The sequence below is a fragment of the Nematolebias whitei genome, chromosome 17 (genome assembly GCF_014905685.2).
Source record: "Nematolebias whitei isolate Nwh7 chromosome 17, NemWhi1, whole genome shotgun sequence".
NCBI classification, from domain to species: domain Eukaryota; kingdom Metazoa; phylum Chordata; class Actinopteri; order Cyprinodontiformes; family Rivulidae; genus Nematolebias; species Nematolebias whitei.
The window spans coordinates 13,319,789-13,341,437 of NC_056514.1; the positions used below are offsets into that span (position 1 = coordinate 13,319,789).

At 42.3% G+C, this 21,649-nt stretch overlaps 1 protein-coding gene across 1 annotated transcript in view; it reads right to left on the reverse strand.

Moving 5' to 3' along the window:
* Positions 1 to 21,649, reverse strand: part of dnah9 (dynein, axonemal, heavy chain 9) — a 428,033-nt gene that overhangs the window by 69,825 nt on the left and 336,559 nt on the right. The window contains exon 69 of the mRNA XM_037691599.1: positions 16,180 to 16,328. Coding sequence (XP_037547527.1) covers positions 16,180 to 16,328 — 149 coding nt within the window. The remainder of the gene's footprint in view (positions 1 to 16,179; positions 16,329 to 21,649) is intronic.

Below are 21,649 nucleotides of genomic sequence, written 5' to 3' on the forward strand. Positions count from 1 at the left end.
CTCTCCTCTCTACTGATGTTGGAAGGTGCACAGTGATTTTGAACCAGAAAGACTATCATGAGAAGGTTATGACACTCCTTAGTGACTTAAACACTTATGAACCTCTGAAAAGAGATCCAGGAAGTGGTTACAAGAAAAAGTTAATAGATTGCCTGAAAATTTTGGAGCAGGACAAGGCTATTGACCGTTTTCTGTACCACAGACTGTACCCAGGGGAGGCCACACCTAGTCTGTATGGTTTTTTTTTTTTTGAATGTCCAGAGGACCAGATTTAACTTTTTTAGATTTCATGAATCTGTTGCAGTGACTGACAGCTGGACCATTTTTCAGAACTTTGATCAGCCTTTTGGGCCGTCCATGGTCCAGAAGGCTGATTGAGCCCTTTTAAAAAGGACACTTACTCAAATTTCACTTTTGTTGCTGAGAACATACTAAAATTAACTTTCCAAACACAATAAAACAACAAACATGAACCAACAAATCAAATAAATCAAATTATTTTAATAAAAATATATAAACTTAGTGTTTATGAGGCTTTTAATGTTTTGGATCTACAACAATTTAAAACTCGGGTTTCTCAACCAAAATTAATAAACTTTTGTCCTTTCTCCAAAATATTGTTCACGTTGAGAGTTAAATTCACATTTTTGTGGCCTACAAGTCCTTTCATCTGGATAGTTTTGACACATATGAAAACATTTGGACACCCCTGATCTAAATGTTTTGTTCATAAGTAATGGCTAGGGTAAAGAAATAGAAATGGGCCGACAGATTGGAGATCTGGCTACAGTAATGATGGCCTTGCTCTGGTCTATAATGTTGAAAACATTGCTGAGCCATACTCTTTACTCTTTACTGGTCTGCCTATGTTGCAACCTTTAATGAAGGTCATGACAACAGAAACATTCACTTCTGCGCGTGGCTCTGCTCTGGTCGGACACTCGTCATCTCGAACCAACAGCAAATCTGCTCTAAAATTGGGCAGATCTAGCCTGAGGACTTTCAATTAAGGAGATAAAATCTCCCCCATGCACGGTTCAGATCCAAGCCTGGAGTTTCAAGCAAGATTTGGGGCCGGCCTTGAAGGACCAAAATGATGGATAAAAATATCCTCAATTCATCTTACTTACTCAAAGAAGCCACACTCAAAGACGAGAAGATTTTTAACCTGTTTTACTTACAACGGCAGACTTTCACAATGTTACACAGATGTAACGCTTCACTTCCGGCAAGCTGATGGACGGCAGCTCTCTCCGGCGTCTCTGCAGTCTTTTATCATCAAATTGACCCGTTTTTTGAACCGGACTAAAGTTGGTCCCCCTTCCAACCGAATTTGGAGTTCAGTGACTCAGATAGCCGGACGGGACCGTCCAAAAATATATTTTGGTCCAGGACAGGCTGCTCCCACCCCACCGGTCACTCTGAGCACATCCTGCTGGCCAGGTGACCCCTCGAGCTGGGGAGTCGTCGCACAAAGGTCTGGTGTCTTTTCTCTCTCTCTCTGGACCCTAATGAACTTCTCATCTGGAACTTTGTGGTTCTACCTGGTTCCGATGAGATTCACCGGGTGGTATTTCGTTGGTTTTCTGCTGGACTGGCCCTCGTGGTGTCTTCATTGGTGTGGGGGAAGTGTACCTGTGTCCCCTGAACTGGACCAGAACCGAACCGAGTTGGCTGTGGGGGACATCGTCTTTAACAGAGCTGGTCTCAGCTTCAGTGAGCAGCCCGCTACTTTTAACGAAGCACTGTCCACCTCCGTGGAATCGCTGTGTTCTCCTGGAGGAGACGCTCTGATGCTTTGAAGCACCGCCGGAACCGGACCGGAGCAGAACCGGGCCAGAACCGGGCCAGGGACAACTTCAGCCTCTTCGTCTCTCATGCTGTGGAGCGCCGGAGCCAGACTGAAGCAGAACCAGACCGGAGCAGTGAAAACTTCAGCCTCAGCCTCTCCGGTCAGTCTCATAGTTCTCACCGGGGGTGTCGTCTCGTGCTATCAGGTGCGTAGGTGACGTGCAGAGAAGCGGAAGAGCAGCGCTGTGTGGTGCTCAAGAGAAGTTCAGAGTTTGCATCGGAGTTGCTGCAGGCCTCCATCCAAACTCATCTGGATAATAATTAATTTTATTCCGGATCACGATGTTGTCCCCTGTTGACCTGAAATGAGCTAGGACCATGCCTTTCATTTCAGGAAGATTTTCTGGCAGCTCGCTCTGCTATTTGCTGTGAATTATCTGTTTCTGGCTGTTGGTTCTGGACCCAGCTTCTGTTTCTCATGGGAGCATCCATCCATCTTCGCAGTGGGGCCGGAGCCCCCCTCAGCTCAACTCAAATTGTAGTTGGGCCACCTCGTCAGAATTGTTTGCCCATTTGATTTGTGACGTTTTATGGTCTGAGACTTTTCTGCACCATTCATATTATTGCCATTATTTTCAGATCTCAGACTATCTGGAGTCACTAAATCTTGTTAATACATCTGGATTTGCCCATCACTGCAACTTTCACTGTTTTGGGGTTTTGAATGATCACATCTTCATTAAAGTTTCTCATGGTAATTTCTCAGGTGTTGCTGAAGGGGGATGATAACAACCCACTACAGATAATATCTGGCCTCCATTCAAAGTGATGTTTACAGCTAAGACATCAATTTGGTTTGGAATTGTTTTATAAGTTATAAGTTAAATTATGGGGGCTAATTGTGACATTACTAACTCCTGTAATTACACATCAGTCACAAAAAACTCAAGAAAATGTCTGATAATAATGTTGTTACTTTTGTCTGGGATTCAGCCCAACCCTGGACCCCTCACTATTTAAAGGACACCAAATGACTTTAAAAACATGTCAGGACTTCATTCTCTGCACGCACGTAGCCTTCTGAGAAAACTTGATGCCTTGAAAATTCTGGTCAGTACTTCTGGGGCAGATGTAATCTTCTTCTCTGAAACCTGGCTTAACAAATCTGTACTGAATAATGACCTGGTAATCAATGGATTTAATATCTACCGCTGGGATTGTCAAATAAGGGGGGGTGGAGTCGATATTTACATCAGAGATTATCTGGTTGCTAGTATTGTGTCTTCTAAAACAATTCCAAAACAAATTGATGCCTTAGCTGTAAACAGCACATTGAATGGAGGCCAGATATTTTTTCATTCATTCAACCTTTATTTAGACAGGTAAATCCCATTGAGCCTCGACGAATCATTTACAAGAGAGACCTGATTTCAACAAAGAATGATGACAACAATGGACAACAGCGACATCAATAAACAGTTATAAAAAGTCATACTACAGTTTTTTTTATAACAAATAGGATGGCTAAAAGAAAAAGGTAACAAAAAAAAACAGCTAGATTCTAAGGCGAATGTAGAAAACTAAAAACAGGAACATGCCTGCATAGGTCCCTGCCAGGAGTCCAACAGATTCTTAAAGCCACTTAGAGAGGTCAAGGTCGAGAGCTTCAATTGTTTTTGTAAGATATTCCAGGAAACAGGAGCAAAGTAGGAGAAGGCTATTTTGCCTAGTTCAGTCCTCATTGAGGGAACACTGCAGGTAATAATGTCCTGAGAGCACACTCCGTAGCTGCACTCACGCAGAGACATGTAGGAGGAGATGTATGAAGGCAGCAAACCAAAAAGTGATTTAAAGATGAAAATGTACCAGTGAGAGAGTCTGCGTGAAGTTAATGATGTCCAGTTAACCAGTGAATACAGGGTGCAGTGGTGGATACGATAATCACAGCCAGTTATGAATCTTAGTGCACCATGATAGACAGCATCCAACATCTGCAGGGTTCTTGTAGGAGCATTCATGTAAATAATGTCACCGTAATCAATGGAGGGAAGGAAAGTCACAGATACAAGGCGTTTCCTAACATTCAGGGTTAGACAGGATCTGTTTCTGAAAACGAAACCCAGTTTAACTTTCAATTTCTTTACCAAGTTTTCCACATGGAGCTTAAAAGAGAGATGAGAGTCGACCAAGATACCCAAATATTTATAGGAATCAACTAACTCAATCGGGACACCATTTGAGGATAAAATCGGAGGAAGAACTGCTGGCACCACCTTCCTATTTGAAAAAGGCATCCCTTTGGTTTTGTCGGCATTTAGGACAAGTTTGAGGCGAAACAAATCAGTCTGGATGTAGTTGAATGCAGATTTCAAAAGCTGGAAAGCCTTAGCAACAGTTTTAGCTCGACAATAAACAACTGTGCCATCAGCATATAAATGTATGGATGCATTAGGGATGTTTTTACCTACATTATGTATGTAGATTTTAAAGAGGGTGGGTCCTAAGACTGAGCCTTGTGGTACACCATTGTTGACTGTTAAATAACTGGAGGAAGTATCATTATGTTGAACACATTGCTTCCGGTCTGAGAGATAGTTAGAGAACCAACCAATGGTGTGTTCTGAGAAACCAATTTCTGAGAGCTTATGACACAAGATACAGATATGATACAAAGTATCAAAAGCTTTAGACAGGTCTAAGAAAAGTGCAGTACAATAATCCTTAGCATCCAGTGCTTCAACGATGTCATTAAGAACCTTCAGTGAAGCAGTGGTTGTGCTGTGTTGTTTCCTGAAACCAGATTGATGTGGAGGTAAGATGTTAAATGAGTCCAGGTAATTTTTTAATTTGAGAGTTTATCAGTTTTTCTAGAACCTTGGCTAAAATGCAGAGTTTAGAAATTGGCCGATAGTTGTTCAGTGAGTTGGGGCTCCCTTCAGCAAAGGAAGAACAAAGGCTGTTTTCCAAGTGTCTGGGATGGAGTTTTGTCTTATGGAGAGATTGAAGATGTGGGTCACAGGGACTGTGATGATATGAGTAGCCAGCCTTAAGAAATAAGGTGGAAGTTCATCTGGACCTGCAGACTTTTTAGGATCAAGATCTTTTAACAGTTTATTGACCTCACTGACTGAGAACGGAGAAAAAGAGAAGATGTGTTTAACTGAGGATTGACTTGTAGGAGGGATTTGATTTGTAGAAGTTTAGTTATTAAGTGAAGTAGCTGATTTTCCATTAGTAACTGTGTCAAATAAAGAACTAGAAGCAACAAAATGTTTGTTGAAACAGTTCAGGATCTCGTGCTTATTTGACAGAGGAACAGAGTTAACAAGAAGTTGTGATGGGAGGTCAGATGATTGGGAGGTGCCTGAGAGAGATTTGATGGTTTTCCAGAATCTGTTGGGGTTATTTAGATTTTTGGAAGTCTGAGATAAGAAATAGTTACGTTTTGCAGCTTTGACAGCAGTTGTGCATTTATTCCTCATCTGTCGAAAACTCAACCAATCAGTGTCTGTGTCAGATTTTCTCGCTGTGGCCCAAAGCTGGTCTCTCCAGTGCAGGAGGTCAGCTAGCTCTGGAGTAAACCAGGGGCTGTCTCGTCCCTTTATTCTGAACTGACATAAAGGAGCATGTTTGTTACAAAATAAATGAAACTTATGAAAATAGTTCCAAGCGGAGTTCACGTCATCAGTTAACAGAATACGATGCCAGTCAAAGTGAGACAGATCCCAGAGGAATGACTGTTCACAAAAACGTTTCAGATCCCTTTTTTGAATTAATCTGGGCTTGGAAGGTGGGAGTTTAATACTGTATCTCTCAAAGCCATTGTCACACAATGATCACTCAAAATATTGGCAAATACACCTGTACCAGCAAATTTGTGAGGCATATTAGTTAGAAACAGGTCTAAGATGGAGGATTTTTTAGGACAGTTTTTGTTTAATCTAGTGGGAGAGTTGATCAATTGGGTAAGATTGAGAGACAGGCAACATTCCTTGAATTTATCACAGAGGGGAGTCAACTTACTCCAGTCAATATTGAAGTCTCCTGCCAAAAAGATCTATTTGAATTTTAAATTAATAAGGAATTCCATCAGGGAGGACAGAGCCTCAGGTGTTGCTGAGGGGGGATGGTAACAACAGACTACAGATAATATCTGGCCACCATTCAAAGTGATGTTTACAGCTAAGATTTCAATTTGGTTTGGAATTGTTTTAGAAGACACAGAACTAGCACCCAAAGAATCTCTGATGTCAAAAACGACCCCCCCCCCTTTTTTTTTTTTTTTGACGATCACAGCGGTAGATGTTAAATCCATTGATTGCCAGGTCATTATTGAGTACAGATTTGTTGAGCCAGGTTTCAGAGATGAAGATTACATCTGTCCCAGAAGAACTGACCAGAATTTTCAAGGCATCAACTTTTCTCAGAAGGCTACAAGCGTTTACATGCAGAAAATGAAGCCCAGACATGTTCTTACAGTCATTTGGTGTGTTGTAATTAGTGTGTGTGTGTGTGTGGGGGGGGGGGGGGGGGGGGGGGGGGGGGCTAGAGTTGGGCTGAGAGCAGTAACAACATTATTATCAGACTTTTTCTTGAGTTTTTCGTGACTGATGTGTAATTACAGGAGTTAACAGTGTGACAATTAGCCCCCATAATCGAACCATGAGAATCATTAATGAAGACGCGATCATTCAGAACCCAAAAACAGTGAAAGTTGCAGTGATGGGCAGATTCAGTTGTATTAACAAGATTCAGTGACTCCAGATAATCTGAGAACTGAAAATAGTGACAGTAATATGAATGATGCAGAAAAGTCTCAGACCATAAAACGTCACAGTTCAAATGGGCAAACAAACCCGACGAGGTGGCCCAACTGCAGTTTGAGTTGGACTGAGGGGGGCTCCTGCCCCCAAGTGAAGATGGATGGATGCTCCCATGGGAAACAGAAGCTGGGTCCAATATCAACAGGCCGAAACAGAAACAGATAATTTGTAGCAAATAGCAGAGCGAGCTGCCAGAAAATCCTCCTGAAGTGAAAGGCATGATCCAGCTCATTTCAGGTCAACAGGGGCCAACAACGTGATCCGGAATAAAATTAATTATTATCCAGGTGAGTTTGGATGGAGGCCTGTAGCAACTCCGATACAAACTCCGAACTTCTCTCGAGTACCACACAGCCCTGCTCCTTCACGTTGCTCCTTCACGCTGCTCCTCCGCTTCTCTGCATGACACCTCCACACCCGACAGCACGAGAGGCACCCCCGGTGAAAAAGGAGACTGACCGGAGAGGCTGAGGCTGAAGTCGAAACTGGTCCGGTCTGGTTCTGCTCCAGTCCGGCTCCGGCGCTCCACAGCATGAGAGACGAAGAGGCTGAAGTTGTCCCTGGCCCGGTTCTGCTCTGGTCCGGTGGTGCTTCAATGTACCGGAGCGTCTCCTCCAGGCGAAAACAACGATTCCACGGAGGTGGACAGTCCTTCGATAAAAGTAACGGGCTGCTCACTGAAGCTGAGACCGGCTCTGTTGAAGACAAAGTCCCCCACAGCCAACTCGGTTCAGTTCTGGTCCAGTTCGAGGGTCATAGGTACACTTCCCCCACACCTATGAAGACAACACAAGGGCCAGTCTAGCAGAAAACCAGCGAAATACCACCCAGCGATTTTTGTCGGAACCAGGTAGAACCACAAAGGTCCAGATGAGAAGTTCGTTGAGGTCCAGAGAGAGAGAAAAAAAAACACCGGACCTTCGTGCGACGACTCGCCAGCTCCAGGGGTCACCTGGCCGGCAGGGTGCGCTCAGAGTGACCGGTGGAGTGGGAGCGGCCATTCCTGGACAAAAATTATATTTTTGGACGGTCCCGTCCGGCTCTCTGAGTCACTGAACACCGAATTCGGTTGGAAGGGGGACCAACTTTGGTCTGGTTCGAAAAAACGGGTCAGTTTGATGATAAAAGACTGCAGAGAAGCTGGGGGGAGCTGCCATCCATCAGCTCGATGGAAGTGAAGTGAATATTATCTGTAGTGGGTTGTTATCATCCACCTTCAGCAACACCTGAGGCTCTGTCCTCCCTGATAGAATTCAATGGCAATTTAAAATTCAAATATATTTTTTGGCAGGAAGGAAATGTCAGCATTGACTGGGATAAGTTGACCCCGCTTTGTGATAAATTCAAGGAATGTTGCCTGTCACTCAATCTAACCCAACTGATCAACTCTCCCACTAGACCAAACAAAAACCGTCCTGAAAAATCCTCCATCTTAGACCTGTTTCTAACAAATATGCCTCACAAATTCCTTGGTACAGGTGTATTCGCTAACATTTTGAGTGATCACTGTGTAACAGCGACTCTTAGAGATATTAAACTTCCACCTTCTAAGCCCAAATTAATTCAAAAAAGGGATCTGAAACGTTTTTGTGAACAGTCATTCCTCTGGGATCTGTCTTACTTTGACTGGCATCGTATTCTATTAATTGATGATGTGAACTTCGCTTGGAACTATTTTCATAATAATTTCATTTATTTTGTGAACAAACATGCTCCTTGTCATCAGTTCAGAATAAAGGGATGAGACAGCCCCTGGTTTACTCCAGAGCTAGCTGACCTCCTGCACAGGAGAGATCATATTTAAGCCACAGCGAGAAAATCTGACTCAGACACTGACTGATTGAGTTTTTGACAGATGAGGAATAAATGCACAACTGCCATCAAAGCTGCAAAATGCAATGTTTAAACTGCATTTTAGCCAAGGTTCTAGAAAAACTGATAAACTCTCAAATCAAAAAATATCTGGACTCATTTAACATCTTACCTCGCCGTCAATCTGGTTTCAGGAAACAACACAGCACAACGACTGCTTCACTGAAGATTCTTAATGACATTGTTGAAGCACTGGATGCTAAGGATTTTTGTGTTACACTTCTCTTAGACCTGTCTAAAGCTTTTGACACTGTGGATCATAACATCTTGTGTCATAAGCTCTCAGAAATCGGTTTCACAGAACACACCACTGCTTGGTTCCCTGGCGGCTGTGGCTGAGTGGTTAGAGCAGTCGTCCTCCAATGCAAGAGTTGGGGGTTCGAATCCAACAGCAGTCACATGCCGAAGTGTCCCTGGGCAAGACACTGAACCCCTTATTGCCTCAGATGTGTGTCCCATCAGTGTATGAATGTGATAAAGCTCTGATTAGTCTCTTTAGAATTTGTTCAATTAGCTTTGTAGAGATCTAGTAGAGTGTAGTATGATGGGTAAATGAGGACACAGATTGTAGTGTAAACACTTTGAGTATCTCGATTAGATAGAAAGGCGCTATATAAGAACAATCCATTTACCATTTAACCATCTATCAGACCTGAGGCAATGTGTTCAACATAATGGTACTTCCTCCAGTTATTTAAAAGTCAACAATGGTGTACCACATGGCTCAGTCTTAGGACTAACCCTCTTTACAATCTACAAACGTAACGTTGGTAAAAACATACCTGATACATCCATACATTTCTATGCTGATGACACAGTTGTTTATTGTCGAGCTAAAACAGTTGAAAAGGCTTTCCAGCTTTTGAAATCTGCATTTGACATCATCCAGACAGATTTGTTCCACCTCAAACTTGTCCTAAATGCCGACAACACCAAAGGGATGCTTTTTTTCAAATAGGAAGTCAGTCCCAGCAGTTCTTCTGATTTCATCCTCAAATGGAGTCCCGATTGAGTTAGTTGATTCCTATAAATTTTGGGGTATCTTGCATCTCTCTTTTAAACTCCATGTGAAAAACTTGGTAAAGAAACTGAAAGTTAAACTGGGTTTCTTTTTCAGAAACAGATCCTTTCTAACTCTGAATGCTAGGAAATGTCTTGTATCTGTGACCTTCCTTCCCTCCATTGATTACGGTGACTTTATTTACATGAATGCTCCTAAAAGAACCCTACAGATGTTGGATGTTGTCTATCATGGTGCACTAAGATTCATAACTGGCTGTGATTATACTTTGTAGTACCCACCACTGCACCCTGTATTCACTGGTTAACTGGACATCATTAACTTCACGCAGACACTCTCACTGGTACATTTTCATCTTTAAATCACTTCTTGTTCTGCTGCCTTCATACATCTCTTCCTACATGTATCTGCGTGATTGCAGCTACAGCGAGAATCTGCCAAGTGTAGCATGCAAGATTTGTTTTTATAACCTTATCAGCTTCCATCTCACAGGCAGCCTGGTGACCTTGGCCATCTAGCTGCACATGCAGGATTAAATGAGCTCCTCATTCAGCTCTCTCAGAGAAAAAAGAACTCCCTGGTAACTCAAACACATGGTTCATGGGCAGTTAACATTCTCAGCCATAGTACTTGTAGTTAAAAAAAATCATAAACCTGGACTAAAAATCCTCTGACAGCTGTAACAGATCATTGATCCTAAGCGCTAACTCTACAACAGGATGACAGAAAAAGGAAAGAATGAATGTGTTGCAGAGTTCCAGTCAAAGTCCAGACATGAACCTTATTAAAATGCTGTTTAATGAAGCAATGTTGTAAAGAAGAGTGGGCAAAAATGTCTCCACCATCACAGAAGACTGAGTTTTGCCTGTTGTTTAAATAAATAATAACAGATATGTTCTTGATGTCTTTTTCTAACATTCAGACTTTTAATGAACCAGCTGATTTTTTAAAATAATATAATGATAAGAATTATTTAAATCCACCAATTTTCTTTTAAGTTTAATAGTTCATTCAAGAATCACATTTTCCCACTAAGTTACAACATAAAATTGCATAACAGCTTACATCCCTAGTCACTTTGTGTACAATAAAACATCTCTATGGTCATTTTGATCATAATTTCCAGCATTTGGCGAATAGTGAGGGGTTTGTCCCCTGTGGAGCATGCACAATAATTTCACCTATCTAATAAAAATCTTATTAGATTATATTACTGATAATAAAAAGCAATAATGAAACAATTCCCAATCTTTGAGTTCAGGCAGCTGCTGCTCTTCAGCACTTGTGCAGCAGAAACTGGTTACTCTGAGCTTTCATTTCACTGCTTAAAGAACAGCCGTTGATAATCAATAATCATGGCCCTCTCAGGCAGTTCAAGGAAGATTGCCCTCACTTATCATGTTAGGAGAAGCTGGTGCTTTTTATGCAGCAGCCAGGCTCTCTGGCTGATTCACCCACCTGATGCTTAAAGACACTCATGACTGTTGGCTCAATCTAGATAATAACGGCTTTTAACCGTCATGGAGAATTGAATCTATCGTCCTAATTAATTTCAGAGGACCTTCAGTCAAAAACAAATTCAAATCAAATAATCTAAACAGTAAATGAAATGAATTACGTGCATATATTGACGCTTGAAATTGCACAAGGGCTCGGTATCTGTGTTGGAGACCCTGTGGGGACGTCTTTGTTCCGGTAAGCTGATCCAATCTCTGCTCTCTGAATATTTCATAGAACCAACTTCAAATGCCCACAGACTGAATTATTTGGCGACAGATTCAAAGAGTCAGGCTGCGATGGTCCCCTGTTCCAGGTCAGAACAAAAGCCTCAACTATTTTTGAAAAGAATTTTTAAAAAAAGGCTTGTTCTGCTGCCATATATTTTATCAAACAGGAATGTAAAATAACTGTCAAACCAATGACATTTACTTTCTGCTGCCCCGAATACACTGGTGGTGTCGTTTCATATATTTATGACCTTCAGTATAATCCTCTTAATCTACCTAGAGAGTGCTGAGCATTGGCAGTGACGGCTGTTATCACAGCAGAGGCTGTTGTTCTGTCTGATACACCTGAAATCATTCATGCAGGTAACAAAAAACAACAAACAAAGCATGCATCGTCTTTCAATATGTAGTCCAAACACGTTGAGGCTCTGGGTTTAAGGTTATGAACAGTTAATATCTTACCTGTAGCTCTCTGAATGACATCAGTTTGGAGGAATAGAGCTTAATTCTAATAAAAAAAAACTCTTAGCAGTTGATCCTTCACCTCCTTGTTAGTTTCACATTAGACAGTTGTTCTAGCAGAAATGTAAAAACCTTCCTGCATGAAAAGCACCATACTAAACAGGAAGTGTAGCTGTGCAATATGAAAATATTCTGATTATAGTCATAAATTTTTTTTTCCTGCTATTCTACGGTGAAACCAGATGTGTTTTCCCTCTCTCCGCCCCCACCCACTTCCCTGCTGCGCTCTTATGTACTGTGAACCCTTAAAAAAGCCTCTTTTTTTTCCTGCATACCTCTTATTGGAAGGGTCAGCTGGTCTCTCAACAACATCAATCAACTTCTCCCGACAGGAGTCAGGGTAAGGAGGACCCTCTGACCTCTAAGGAAACAAATTGGATTCATGATGACAACTAGATTCTACTGTTTTTGTTGGTGAAATCTGGTTGTCTACAAATTCGTGTGGAGGTGTTGAAGCTTGACAGTGCTCGGACAGAATGTGGAGCTGTGACAAGGAATTGGAGCAGCTGTATCAGGACTGTGATCTTCCTGGCAGAACTCATGAATGGTGGAATAATCTGGAGAAGCTGTGAGCTCGACTTTTGGAGTAAAGGATCAATTCGGCTGTTTTGGAGTTTCCATCAGAGAATATGTACAGCAAGACTTTATAGGCAGAAACAACAATTCACGAGTTCTGCCTGACCCAAACTGTGGCCTTGCTGCCGGACTTAACTCCTCCTGGAACGTTTTGAAAACAACAAAGATGCTTTGACTGTTTCCTCCCCCCTCCCTTCCCCAAGGCCGTGGACATGTACAGAACCTCAACTGAGCTGAAGATGAACGTCACCTCTAATCTGGACTATGCTATGACTTTCCCTTAAAAATTCAATGTTTTCACCACCTATATGTACATGTATAACGTCTGTTTATGTTGCTTTGCTGTGGTAGGTTTTTTTGATGCTTAAAATTGTGCCCTGTCTTGGACACGGTGTGAGAGATCTTTTTTTTATACCGTCTCTCCTCATGTTTTCTTTCCTTTTCTTATCTAAGCAAAATATTATTCTGAATAAGAATAAGAAGGCCGCTCTAATTATTTATAGCCGCAGCTTTGTGCACTCCGCCCATCTTAGGACGACTGTTGGTACATATTCACGTTGTATCTCGGTGCAATGCCACTAAAGTTTATTCTAATTCTGAAATACAAAAGTCCCTCATTTATCATGGGGGATCCATACCCTGAAGCCCCATGATAAGTTAAAAATCGCAAAGTAGGGATAGTAGCACAAGTAATAAGTAGTAGTTTATTTTAGTATATATATATATATATATATACATATATATATATAAAGGTGTTTTAAACCCTTCCCACACTCTTGCAAAAGTCTAAACAACGCTTCTAAACTCTAAATGCTCTAAAAGAGCACAGAATGTCATGATTTCAGCTCCCTGCCTTCGGCTGCACTCTTGGCCATGCACACTTCTCTGATCTGCACAGAGAGCTGAGTGGAGATCAGCTGATCAGCTGCAGGAGGAAGCTTCTCCCACAGCTGTGAGCAACACATGGGTGCTAATCATTTAAAGGTTGTTTTTTTTTTTATTCAAAAATCCATGCCAATTGTGTGGCTCATCCAACAATCTGCCATTGTGTGTCATCTCCAATCTTATTTTGAAATACCACGAAAGTGCGAGTCTGTGAAAACGATCTACAAAGTAGTGAGAGACTACAGTAAAGGTCTAGCATTATCCAACGTTATTTGTAAAGCACTACAGACCACTGTAGAGAATCACTTTAAAACACAGCTCTTACAAAATACAATTAAAAACACAAGTGCAATAAAAACCAGGTAATAAAAAACAGCAAAATGAGTAAAATCTGCTCAAACAATAAAACCAATAAAATATATAAAAAATTAAAATCAGGTAAAAATAAATGAAAACAATCCTTTACTAAGAGATAAAAGCTACATAAAACTGATGGGTTTTAAAAAGAGATCATGAAGAGTTTTTTTAGCAGCTCGTTCCACAGTTCAGGAACTGCTGCAGCAAAACATTGAAAAAGCACTCTCTCTCTCTCTCTCACACACACACACACACACACACACACACACACACGCACACCAACACACACACACACACGCACCCCACCCCACAAACAAACAGTCTGATTTTATGGATCCTCAGGAGCAGCTGGTCAGCTGATCTGAGTGAGCGGGAGGGTTTGTAGGGATGCAGCAATCCAGGGAGTTAGGGTGGGGCAAGGCCATCCATCCATCCATCCATTCATCCATCATCTTCCGCTTGTTCTGAAATCAGGTCTCGGGGGCAGCAGCTTGAGGAGGGAGGTCCAGACAACTCTTCCAGCTCTTCTGGGAGGACTCCAAGGTGTTCCCAGGCCAACTGAGAGACGTAGTCTCTCCAGCGTGTCCTGGGTCTTCCACGGGGTCTCCTCCCAGTCGGATATGCCAGAACCACCTCAACTGGCTCCTCTCAATGTGGAAGAGCAGCAGTTCTACTCCAAGTCTCTCCCGGATAACTGAACTTCTCACCTATATCTCTAAGGGAGAGTTCAGCTACCTTGCGGAGGAAAATCATTTCATCCAGCTGTATCCATAATCTCATTCTTTTGGCCATTTTCCAGAGTTCTTGATCATAGGTGAGGATAGGATCACCGACCGACCAGTGAACAGAGAGCTTTGCCTTACAGCACAGCTCCCTCTTCACCACATCGGACCGGCACAGAGTCCACAATACTACAGACTCTGCACCAGTCGATCTGTCAATCTCAATTCAAATAAATCATTCAAAGATCTAAAAACTAATAAAAGTATTTTAAATGGATCCTAAAATGCACGAGCATCCAGTGGAGTGAGGACAAAATGGGAGGGATGTGCTCACATTTTCCGTGTCAGTTAAAAGCCTCGCTGCAGCGTGTTGGACCCTCTGCAGTCAGTTCACGGAGGACCCACTAACCCCCAGATAAAGTGTGTTACAGTAATCCAGCCAGTGGTAACAAAGGCAGGATTACTGTCTCAAAGACTCTTTTAGGAATGATGGGTTTTATCTTGGCTAGCTGTCTCAAATGACAAAACCTTTTAACAGCTGACCTGGACTGGGTGTCTAATTTAAGTTCAGGATCCAGTTCAACCCCTAAATTCATCGCAGTCAATTTGCTGTATTGGGTCGAACCTGAAGCTCCAGGAGAGGGCCCAGCAGGACCTCCAAATAATCTCTGTCTCTTTCCCGGCATCATAAATCTTTTTTTCAAGAATGCGAGGGAACATCTCAGGTGTGCTCTGATGTTATTTACTTTTACTTTTTGTGCTTTTCACACTGTAGCATGATTGATATGATGTAACAGTAGCGCGAGAAGTTAGCAGCAGCAGTGCAGCAGTAGGTTATTAATAGTAATAATAATGTCATCATCACTGTATGTTTCCATAAAATGATGAAATTAGTCTCTGCATTTAACCCATCCACCACCAGGTGGTGTAGTGGGCAGCTATTGAAGGTGCCTGGGGGGCATTTTGGGGATGGGGTGTGCTGCCCAGAGAAACCGCGAGGTATGCAGTGACCGGGGATTGAGCCTGGGACTTTCGGGTCCTGGGCCGGCTGCCCTGCCTCTACACCATCTCGGCCCCCGTTAAAAACTTTAAATAAGATAAACAAATAATGTTACTTCAGAAACCAGTAACTGTCACTAACCAGATATTCACCAGCAGCTCAACATCGGATTGGTCAAAGCAGCAGTTTCATTACCATTTGTTTTAACCTGCAGGGGCCTGCACTGTTGATTCTGAAGGCCTCCAGGCATATTTATTTGACCCTAGCAACAGATTATGGTCAAAATATAGGATAAAAGCTTTATATAAACATAAGCTACTGGAAGCTGCACATCCAGGAGCAAAGCTATGCAATGAAGAGAACTGTAGGAATTCTACAATAAACCACATTCCTTACAGATGAGCTGGGTAATAAATTTAAAAAATGATGAGAACAGACATTTCAGAATAACAATAATGAAAAGAAAACATACTAAAATGTAAGGTAGTGATTGTGATTGTGTTTAGGCCAGCAGAGAAGATTTGGTGGACCTGGTGGTTCACATTTCTGTAACGTTTTTGTGTTTGGTCACAATTAAAGGCCAAAACAAACACAGTTTACCTTTGACAGGAAAAAAAACTGCTGTTAAATTAACCACGAGAAAAAATTTAATATGCCACTTTGTTCCAAGTGTCATCTGGAGTAACTGCCAATCTGGTCAACATTAAGCCAGGTAAGATGTTAAGTGTTCATAACTTTACTACAAAAGCTCAGCTCAACAGATCGCATTTACTACTACCATAAAATCATAGAAATGGCAAACGGCTGACATGCCTGGTTCAATAAAAGTGCAGAACTCACTTATTTTTTGTCTCATTAAAGATAAAACAAGTAAGAGCATTACCATGTTTCTCCACATCCTTCAAAGGATCCACTCCAGGAGACAGGATGAAGAACATGGGTGTAGCGGCTCCGGACTCTTCAAAGGAGGCAGCGAAGTCCAGCGATCTGCCAATCACGTACTTGTTTCCAAGTTTCTCTTCGACAAAGTCTCTGTGGAGAAAATCAGGACTCAGTTCTCCTCAACAGCCAACACACTGAACAACATTACATCAGGTGTTGGGGAAAAAAAATTAAATAATGTTGTTGTTTTTTTATAATTTCTGTAGTGATTCTTTCATTTTTCTTATCTTGTTTAAAACCAGCACCTCTTTTTTCCACCAGTGTAATATCACTAAAATTAGAAACATCTTATGTAAAAACGATGCAGAAAAACTGGTCCATGCATTTGTCACGTCTAGACTGGACTATTGCCATGGTTTATTATCTGGGTGTCCAAATACTTCTTAAAAACATCTTCAGTTGATCCAAAATGCTTCTGCCAGAGTCTTAACTGGAGTTAGTGGGAGAGATCATAGTTCTCCAGTTTTAGTTTCTCTCCATTGGCTCCCTGTCAAATCCAGAATATAATTCAAAATCTTACTTCTAACCTACAAAGCTCTCAATAACTTAGCTCCATCTTATATTACAGATCTTATTGTTCCATATTTTCCCAACAGAGCACTTCACTCTCAGACTGCAGGTTTACTTGTGGTTCCTAGAGTTTCCAAAAGCAGAATGGGAGGAAGATCTTTCAGTTATCAGGCTCCTCTCTTGTGGAACCAACTTCCAGTTTCTGTCTGTGAGGCTGACACATTGTCCAGTTTTAAGGCTGGGCTTAAGATTTTCCTTTTGGATAAATCTTATAGTTAGGGTTGGCTTGGGTTTCCTGAACTATCTCTTAGTTCTGCTTCTATAGGCTTAGACTGCTGGATGACAAACTGACCACATTTCTTCACTCTGCTGCTGTCTTTACTTGCTCTACTCTACCTGTTTGTGTAGTGGTTATAAAACTATTTTATATAATTAAAAGGGAAAATAAGATCTAGTGATCTGCGATCGATTATTTTGGTCTTTCAAGTTCAGCGCTGTAGACCAATACAATAAAAGGTTGCCTAAGTTTAATTAAGTTTAAAATGTATTTTCTTTAATGTTACGTTTCTGGTTATGTTTGTGTATAATTCTTGAAGAGTTCAACCTTCTTGCATTTTAAGTTTTGAGAGTTTGTTTATCGTTCGAGTCTCGATTGGTTTTGTCTGAATTGATGTAGGGGAACGCAATGCTTCTGCTCCTCCATTACAACACTGGAGACGAAAGCAGTAACACATCGTGTCCGTGTGTTTTCATTATTCCCCTTTACAGGGGCGTAACATTTTGGAGGCACCGCTGGGATTGAGTGAGGCGAAGTTTGACTTCTGCTAGAACCAGACGTCTCCAGCTCTCATTCAGCTCCCATTTAACTTACTTACCCAGGCAGACAACATCTACTGGACAACTGTGTGGCAGTCTGAGTTTCTACTATCAAGGGCAAAAGCAATCTGAGGTGAACCTAAGGTACCAGGAGTGCTACAACCAAGGTTTAGCAAACAAATTACTGCTACAACAGAACGCTGATCAGCTACGGTAAAGAAGATGGAGTCAACCGAGGTAGAGGCATTACAGTTGGAAATAATAGGACTTTTGTGCACACTGCCAGTTGAAAGCCTAAAAGAACTGTGTGATTTTCTCACTATTGCTGGGTCAAAATTTGAACATGTGACAGGAAAGAACAGAACATCGCTCATCTTAATGATTAGTAATCATCTACAGAGTGAAGAGTTCCAGAAGTTAGAGGATTTGGGAATGTCAGGGTTTCTCTGCTTTAAAGACAAGATAACTGAGCTCCAAGCTGAGGCTACAGATATCCAAGTAAAGGAACTTAAAGTAGCACGACACGAACAACAAAACGAATATGATGAGATACTGGACAGTACATCAACAGAAACCAGACCTTCTCAGCCTCATTTACCACCCCAAATAAAACATACTCACGAGGAGGATGAACATAAATCTCAGACTGTCATGCCCAGCTATGGAATTCCAGCTTCAGCTCTACGTCAGACCCCTGCTGTATGGCACAAAGAATTCAAAATATCTGGACAAATTGGAGACCCAGGACAAAAGGATCGCCTCACATTTTCCAGTCTCGCACGACAAATTGAACATGGCCTCCTCAAAGGCTTTCCAGAGACTGAGATTGTTGATGCTGTCATAAGGGCCATTGTCCCAGGGATGCAGTTGCGGAGCTACCTAGAGGGAAAAAATTACCTTACTCTCCCCACCCTGAGAAGAATACTGCGTTGCCATTATCAGGAAAAGAGTGCAACAGAATTATATAAACAGTTGTCGTCAGAAGCACAGAGTGTTAAAGAGACTCCTCAGAGTTTTCTCATCCGCACTCTAGACCTAAGACAGAAGATTCTGTTTGCATCACAAGAGTCAGAGTCAGGCTTACGTTATGATCCAGTGCTGGTGCAGAACATGTTTCTCCATACAGTTATTACCGGTTTACTGAACGATAACATAAAACGTGACCTTCAGCCATCTTTAGAGCAAGCAGGTGTTTCTGATGAACTTTTATTTGAAAAACTAAATATTGCATGTGCATATGAAAGTGAGAGACAGGACAAGAAAAAAATGCACGCACCACAGCGGTCTGTGACTGTTCACTCTGCTCAGTCTGACCACACCACCACTGAGAAGGATAAAACAAGCCAGTCGAGTCACAGTAAGAGTCAAACTGATATTCTTTCAGAACTACAGGAGATGAAAGCAAACATGACCTTGCTTAAAGACCTGAAAGCCGAAGTTTCTTCTATTAAAGAGTCTATGCAGCAGCCCTCTTATCTGCAGAGGCAGCACCCAAACCCAGTATCAGGACCAGATTGCATACCAGTTCAATCAGCACCAGCTTACCACAACCCATCACTGACACACAAGCCTGCAGTACATCATGGTTACCATCAAGCTCCTCCAGTGCAATACAGCTACTTGCAATCCCCTTCAACACATCACAACTATTTACCACCAACCCCAGGACATCATGATCATCTCCCACCCAATCAGAGGTATGGAAATCAACGCCCCCACTCCACAGCTTCACCACGGCCCAGGCGGAGGTGCTACGCCTGCCAGCAGGAAAATTTGGAGGACTGCATTCACTGTTTCAGGTGTGGCAGCAGTGAACACTTCTCAGCTGGCTGCAGAATGAGGAGATCAGGCCAATTCAGAGGGAGTGCTTTAAACGAGCAAGGGTTACCCCAGAGGGGCAGGGAGTGACCACATCATCAGCAGCGCCCCAACTCTGTGCATACTGTGGTGCAGGTGGGTTAAAGGTGAGACTGAGACAATGTTCATCTTGTAAAAGAGTGTTATATTGTTCTGAGGGATGTCAACATGAACACTGGGCTGTACATAAAAATCAATGTTCAACAACTTCCTGTAGTAATGTCCGAGCCACACCACGAAAGAAAAAGCAAGTTAAATTTGCTCCATTAGTTGGACAAAAATATCTGATTGACTGTTATATCCAAGGTCAGCAAATTAGAGCATTGTGGGACTCTGGCTCACAAGTGACTGTAGTAAGTGAACAATGGAAAGCAGAGCAACTGCCTCATGTGACTTTGAAAGACATTTCTGAGATCATTGAAAACAGTGACACTTTGAATCTCATTGCAGCCAATGGCCAAGACATGCCGTATTTGGGATGGATAGAAGTCACATTCAAACTAGCTGCAGATGGAGTCCCAACAACAGAAGTTGTTGTCCCCACACTAGTAATTAAAGGCAACAGTCTTGCTCGACCTATTATTGGTTCAAATGTTATTGGCCTTATAGTGGATACTGAGCTGCAGCAAAGTAAAGACACCCATAAACAGCAGTTAATCAAAGCTGTCCAAGCAGCTTTTTCTGACTTTGAAATGGATGATGCTGAAGTGTTTGTGGCTAGAGTTGCTGCTGAAAAGCAATTTCTGGAATATAATGTCAAAACCACCAGAGGACAAGTACATGTCCCAAAACACACATCAGTAAAGGTAGAGTGCCGTGTTATGATACCCACTTTACAGGAGGAGACAACTCTGATCTTCGAACCTAGTGTCAACCCACAGTGGTCAGAAGGTCTAGAATTCACTGACACCCTCATAAAACTTGAGAAAGGTACAAAATCATTCATGATTGTGGATGTGCAAAACCCAACAGACCATGACATAGTACTCTCTGGGAGGACTGTTATTGGAACAGCACAGCCAGTCCAAGCAGTTTACCCAACGACAATCTTTGAACAGCCCTGCTCCACGTCCCCATTAACGGTAGCTAATGTGGAGGTGAGGAAACAACAAACCTCTGGTTGTGACTGGGACCCACCAGTTGATTTGGACCATCTCAGTCCCCCTGAAAGAGATCTGGTTAAACAGATGTTAAGAGAGGAGTCAGGCTCCTTTTCCTATTCCGATAATGATATTGGGTGCATCGAGAACCTGCAACTGTCCATCTCACTGAAAGACACAGAACCTGTGGCTAAAACTTACCTCTCAGTTCCAAAACCATTATATCAAGAAATGAAGAGCTATCTACATGATCTGATCACACAAGGTTGGGTGCGCAAATCGAATTCTCCCTATTCTTCCCCAGTGGTTTGTGTTCGAAAAAAAGATGGAAGCTTACGCCTTTGTATCGATTACCGTGAGTTGAACCATAAGACTGTACCAGACCGCCAGCCCATTCCCAGGGTACAGGACATTATGGATGGCCTGGGAGGCAACTCATGGTTTTCGCTGTTAGATCAAGGTAAAGCTTACCATCAGGGGTTTATGGCGGAACACCGTCAGCCCCTCACTGCCTTTGTGACCCCCTGGGGTTTATATGAATGGATTCGCATACCATTTGGTTTAATGAACGCACCAGCTGCCTTCCAGCGGTGCATGGAAGAATGTCTCGAGGGGCTCAGGGATGAAATTTGCATTCCATACCTTGATGACATCCTTGTCTTCAGCAAGTCATTCGAAAGCCATGTTGAACATGTCAGAACTGTGCTTAGACGATTGAGAGTGCATGGCATAAAGTTGAAGCCAGCCAAATGTGAAATGTTTCAGCCTGAGGTTCGCTATCTCGGGCGGATCATTTCATCAGAGGGCAGCAAAATTGACCCTGCTGATACCATTGCTGTCAGGGTCCTGAAAGACAAGCGACCAGCCACTGTGGGAGAACTAAGAGCCATTATGGGCCTCCTTAGTTATTATCGTCAGTATATTCGAGACTTTTCTCAAATTGCTGCCCCTCTTTATGATCTCATGAGAGCTCCTGCAGATTCAAAACAAAGTGACAAACATGTTATAAGACAGAAACAGAATAAAAGGAAAACTGGGACCCCCTCCAACTTTCCCATTGTGTGGACAGAAAAACATCAGCACTTGCTTGAGGAACTGTTAGATCACCTGGTGGAACCACCAATCCTC